This window comes from Nannospalax galili, unplaced genomic scaffold, assembly GCF_000622305.1.
Source record: "Nannospalax galili isolate Female #2095 unplaced genomic scaffold, S.galili_v1.0 scaffold290, whole genome shotgun sequence".
In the NCBI taxonomy this organism is placed as follows: Eukaryota; Metazoa; Chordata; class Mammalia; order Rodentia; family Spalacidae; genus Nannospalax; species Nannospalax galili.
In genome coordinates this window covers 888,583-894,582 of record NW_008331486.1, presented here as the reverse complement: position 1 = coordinate 894,582, position 6,000 = coordinate 888,583, and the positions used below count along the sequence as shown (strand labels likewise).

Below are 6,000 nucleotides of genomic sequence, written 5' to 3'. Positions count from 1 at the left end.
CCCCCCCCCCCCCCCCGCCCCGCTTCCTCCTTCCCTCCCTCCCCTCTTTTTGGTGTTTTTAAGACAGGCCTCCCTATAGTCCCAGCTGGCCTGGAACTCACTATACAGTAATCTCACGGAGATCCATCTGCCTCTGCCTCCTGAGTGCTGGGATTAAAGGGGTGAGCCACCATGCAGGGCTTGAGTGTACATTTTTCATGAGGTGACAATTCTTGGAAGATATGTGTGCCACATAACTAAACCTTACACGAAGGAATTAATTTTTGCATTTTATTCACCACGGCTTCTTTGTAAAACAATGCTTCACAGAGATTTCAAGAGGCTGGCCATACCTCACAGCTCCTTCAGATACATTCGGCACTGAGAGGGTTACATCCAGAGAAATCTGACACTGACTTCTCAAGATGGACATCATCCTCAAAGCTTCCACTTCACTCCGGGGAGCATTTACTGAGGCACAGCCTAGGTAAGTTAGTTTACTGAAAACCACACTATCCTCATCAGCCACAGGTGTGAAAGGACTTGACACTTCCGAATCTGAAAAACAAAAAAAATTAGATGCTTTTTTATGTGTTGACATGAATAGCAAATAAAACACTAAGTGAAGTGCTACTGGATAATATGCCATATCCCAAGGGTAAGAAATGGCCATGGAAGCCAGAAAACTGACACTAGAACTCTAATACCAAGATTTTAGATGATGTTAATTCCAAATGCAAAATGTTACCCAAGAGTTAGATATGACTCATTTTTATGTCTCTTAATTTTTGTTTTGATTTTGTAACTTATATTTAGTATTTGACTACTCTAAAGAAAATCCCATCTCTGACGTGTCTTCTGATTGCAGTTATTATTTCTTCGGTCATCATGGTAGCTGCTGTATTACATTCTCTTCATCTTCTTGCTTTTCCCTTTCAAGTAACATCTATAGTTTTAATAACCTGTTTTTCCAAATAAACCTTTATAACTGTTCATTTTTGCCTATGGCTTTCTGTTTCTTGTACTACTCTCCCTTTTCCAACTTGCTCTCAAGTTATATAGGCCTGGAGCAAACATCTATGGATGCTCCAGGAAGTATCATCGTTCCATTTTCCCAACACTGTGATCAAATTTCTTCTTTCGTGGAAAACTTCTGCTATATTTGTTTTTCTGATTTTTAATTCATCACAAACTTCCTCACAAACTCTTTAAGCCCTCTGATTTTAAAAAAGACTGTTTTCAGTATCATGCAACTATTGTTTTTCTTTCTTACTGTGTGTAACTGAAATATAGTTAAAGAGAAATCAGAATGGTATATATATCTGACATCACCTTAGATCTGGAAAATCGAACTTCTAGAGAACTGAATTAAAAAAAAAAACTTAACTCTTTAATCTAGTACAGTAGGCAGACACTCAAATATTAAAAACAATAACCTTCAGTTACGCAAGCAATGCAGCAATCCTAACCTCCTTGTCCAGGTTTCACTGGCAGGCTCATCTCTGGTTTCTGAAGCCCTACTAGTAACACAGGGTTAATGGTGGATGAGGCTGAGAGTTGATCAGAAAGAGGCCCATCTCCATCACCATCCAGCTGTGACCTTTCCACAAGCTCCTTGTCCCCTGGCTGGTCGTCCACTGGAGGATCCATCAGCACATCTGCTAGCTCTTTCTGTAGCTGCTGTTCACTTCCATTCCCTACGATCTAAGGGTCACAAATACATGTAATCAGCAAAGTGAGAGGCCACTACTGACTAAAATGGGTCCACACTCTAATGGGTCAGCATTTCTTTTATTTCAAAGATATCTTCTGAATGTTTTTCAAAATAGATGATGTGCAACAAGTAAAAGGTACAGCTGCTTGTGTACTTCATAGTTTTTCATGAAAAAGCACACAATGAATCTAAAACTAATACCCAGAAATAGGTAACAACTGGCCAATGTGGCCATTTCTACAGGTACCATCAACAATAATGAAGATATTTGTAATTGGATGTCTGATGAAAATTAAGAGGAATATATTTAACAGATTTTTTCTTATACTTAAGGAAAAATGTTCTTGCTTCTGAAAGTTACCAAGAAATTTATAAGACAGTAAGTTTCCATATGTATTTTATGAATCCTACTATGAAGTAAGTCTCTTGTACTTCTAAGGAAGACTTATTTGATATGAACTGGTCTTTACAGTTCTGAATAAAAGCAAGGACATGAGCACCAAAATCCTGAGATTAACAGCTCTTTTCCAAGAATGGTTGCCTTTGGTTGTTTTTTTCTTGAAGCTATTATCCCCAGGTCAAGATGGTTTATTATTAGTTGCTCAAAAAAGGAAGTAAACAAGTATAAAATCAAGTTAAGACTGCTCCATGCTAAGAAAACATATAAGGGACAAAACTAAATTTTTGCTCCAGAACTGAAAAATTAGGCTGGGCTTGTGGCGCACATCTTTACTCCCAGCACTTGGGAAGCAGAGGCAAGTAGATCTCTATGCTTTTGAGACCAGCCTGGTCTACCTAGCAGTTCCAGGAAAGCTGTGGCTACAGCTCAAAAAGAAAAAAAAAAAAAAAAAATTAAAAAGAATTTACAAAAAAGGTTAAAAGAAATAGAAGGGCTACTCTGGGGGTCATTCTGAAGACTATAAACAAGAATTTAAATGGATAGAGCTGTCAGACTGTCAAAGACAGGCCTACCCAATAAAATTAACATTGGTTAAAAAGCAAATCCAAGCTGGGCGTGGTATCGCACGCCTGTAGTTCCAGCACTTGGGAGGCAGAGGCAGGCGGATCTCTCTGTGAGTTCAAGGCCAGCCTGGTCTACATAGTGAGTTCCAGGACAGCTGGGGCTACAGGGAGACCCTGTGGGCTGGAGAGATGGTTCACTGGCTGCTCTTAAAGAGGACCCAGGTTCCCAGCACCTACATGTTAACCATCTATAACGCCAGTCCAGGGGTTTCTGACATTCTTCTGACCTCTGCAGGCGACATGGGTGTACATGCAGGTAGAGACAATACACTCATACACATAAAATAAAAATAATATATATGTAGTTTTCTTAAAGAAAGCAAATTCCATCACAAAGGTACCACTGGGCTACAAGGGAACTCAATCCAAGCCACTTTTTATTGTTAAGCTTATATGACTCCTGAGCACTAAATCTGGATTTAAAGCAGTTTAAAGTATTTTTTTGCTGCAATTTTCACAAGAAGGTTCTGACAATTAAACTACTCTTGCCATAGAAATAAGGGGCTTCAATAGCAAACTTGTTTATAAACATCATTTTATGTAAGTGCTACTGAAATTTCTTTTTATTAGAAATTCTGCTTTAAATTTTTTTCCCAGTTCTTAATACTAAACCTAGGACAAGTGCTCTATTACTGAATCACAGGCCCAGCTCTCTATATCAAGACAGGGTCTCATTAAATTGTCCCGGCTGACCTTGACCTTTCAGTCCTCATGCCTAAACTTCCCAAGCAGCTCAATTATAGGCCTGGATAAAAAGTTTTTAAAGCATCTAAAAAAAACAAACTAGAGTTTAGTTTAGTTAAATCTCTTACTATTTCAAAACTGAGAAACTCTATACCACGTGGAGTAAACACCCTGACTGCTGAACTATTTCCAAGTTAAAGAGAAATAGCAGAGGACAATTATTATCAACAACAAACAAGAGAAAATACTAGACCCCATATTTAAGAGGTCTGAAATTGCAACTACAAGTAAAACATAAAGACTTTTTTAAAAAAATCTTATTTATTTTATTTTTAGTGTATGGGTGTATTGCCTGCATGCATGTAAGTGCACCCATGTCCTGCGATGCCCTCAGAGGTCAGAAGAAGGCATCAGATCCCCTGGAATTGGAGTTATGGATGCCTGTTAGCCACCATGTGGGTGCTGGCAATCGAACAAAGGCTACTCTGCAAGAGTAGTCAATGCTCTTTATCGCTGAGCCATCTCTTCAGTCCCAATATGTTTTACATGTTATAGGGTACTGCTTTACTATTGATGGTATCAGGTTAAGTAAACTCAAGTTTAACTGTCTACATTGCAATATATGTACCAATTACAGGAGTACAACTATCCCTAAAAGAAAACATGTTTGTCTTTTATATTTATAAATGCTTATCTTGCTTTCTTCCCATTTATAAACTGTCTTTGATTTCTTTAATTCTTCCTTACAAAGGCTAGGAAAATACACATACACACACAAACAAAAAAGCCCACTCGACTTTTAAGAGCTGCTTAAAATTAGCATTCTAAGCTGGGTGTTGTGGTGCATGCCTTTAATCCCAGCACTCAGGAGGCAGAGGCAGGTTGATCTCCGAGTTCAAGGCCAGCCTGGTCTACATAGAGTTCCAGGAGACAGCTGGGGCTACAGGAAGACCCTGTCTCAAAAAAACCAAAAAAAAAAAAGTAACACTCCTGATTAGAGAATAACCCCTGTTCACTGTAAAATCTTGCCACTGGCTATATTTACCTGAACTCAATGAGGAAACACAAGCCAGCTTTTCCTGAGTCTGCCATGGGAGCTAGGAGAGGGTCAGGCTGATGCTGGTTATGACCCAATGTATCATTAGAGATGGGGTAAGGGGTGGCATCTGAGCCAGGCCACCTGAAGCAGATATACTCTCCAACATTCTGTAATCTGGGCAAGTTTCTTGACTTTTCTCTGCTTCTAGATTCTTCGTTGAAGCTGGGTATGGTGGCACAGACCTGTAATCCTAGCACTTGGAGGCTGAAGCAGGACAATCACTCATTCCAGGCCAGCCTGAAATTAGCAAGTGTCTTAATTGCCTTGACAATCACGCTAAATCATTTGTAAATTTTCAACCCAATTCCAAGATAACTACCTGTGACATTATAATACACATAATTAAGTCAATTAAGCCACCCCCCGCCAAAGAGAGTTATTTTTTCTAGAGCAACTGGAAAACCTTCAGCAATGCCATTCAAGAATTGTAAATTTTGGCAAGCATCAGAATCTCCTCTAGAGGTTGTTGAAACAAGAGAATTGGATCCAACTTGAGTTTCCAATTTGGTACATCTAAATCTAGGGTGGAGCCAAAGAGCCTGCATTTCTGACAAGTTTACAAGAGATGGTGATGATGCTAGCAGGAACACTGCATTCTGAGAAATAATCTTAATGTCCAATTCAACCATAACCACGTAACAACACTACAAGGCACCTTCAAAATGTAAATACTACTTCTATACCTTGCCACTTCAGCAAGACAATTAGATCAGTCTCAGAAAATGGTAGCCTGAAGATGTACTTTATTAGCACCACAGGTCAGTGTGATATACAGGCAGGATTGAGAAACACAGCCACAGATCGAAATCTCGAAGTAAATTGCAATGTAGTATACAATTAATTGGCCTAATAATGAGGCTCCAAATTGGCATCGAAATTATCTGTCACTTCTTCAAAATATCCCTTGGTTTGACCCAATAAAAACCTTTCTTCATGGTCCTTAAATCTACACTTTTAAAAAATGCATGTCATAACTGGACATGATGGCTAAGGTCTTTATTTCCAGCCCTCAAGAGGCAGAGGCAAGCATATCTCTATGAAATCCAAGTCAGTCTAGTTTACACCACGAGTTCCAGGCCAGTTGGGGCTACAGGGAGACCTTGTCTCAAACAAAACAAAATGCATGGCATAGAGGGGAAGGAAAGATACTAAGGATGCCTGAAAAAGCCATAGGGAAATTAATTATTTTATAAACTTACTTAAAATGTATATATAAAGTCTGGTATAGTGGCACATGATTTTAGTCCTAGCACTCGGGAGGCAGAGGCAGGGGGATCTCTTTGAGTTCAAATCCAATATGGTTTACATAGAAGCTAGCTCCCATGATATCAGAAGGTGCTATGCAAACTGCCAAGGGAGAAGAGCAACCAACAGACCTACCTAGCTGGAATACCTACGAACCACAACAGTAAGCAGTCCAGCAAAATGTCCCTACTGGTGCACTTTTATATTGGGGATAACAAACGCTGTCTAATTGGACTTACAGCCCACTCAATAGGAG

At 39.4% G+C, this 6,000-nt stretch overlaps 1 protein-coding gene across 5 annotated transcripts in view; it reads right to left on the bottom strand.

Annotated features, from left to right (window-relative positions):
- The window catches only part of Rabgap1 (RAB GTPase activating protein 1), a 166,620-nt gene that overhangs the window by 98,774 nt on the left and 61,846 nt on the right, over positions 1–6,000 (bottom strand). For all 5 annotated transcript variants that reach the window (XM_008824430.3, XM_008824420.3, XM_029559439.1 and 2 more), the window contains 2 exons: positions 1,449–1,683; positions 333–537 (listed from right to left, as the gene is read on the bottom strand). In XM_008824430.3, coding sequence (XP_008822652.1) covers positions 333–537; positions 1,449–1,683 — 440 coding nt within the window. The remainder of the gene's footprint in view (positions 1–332; positions 538–1,448; positions 1,684–6,000) is intronic.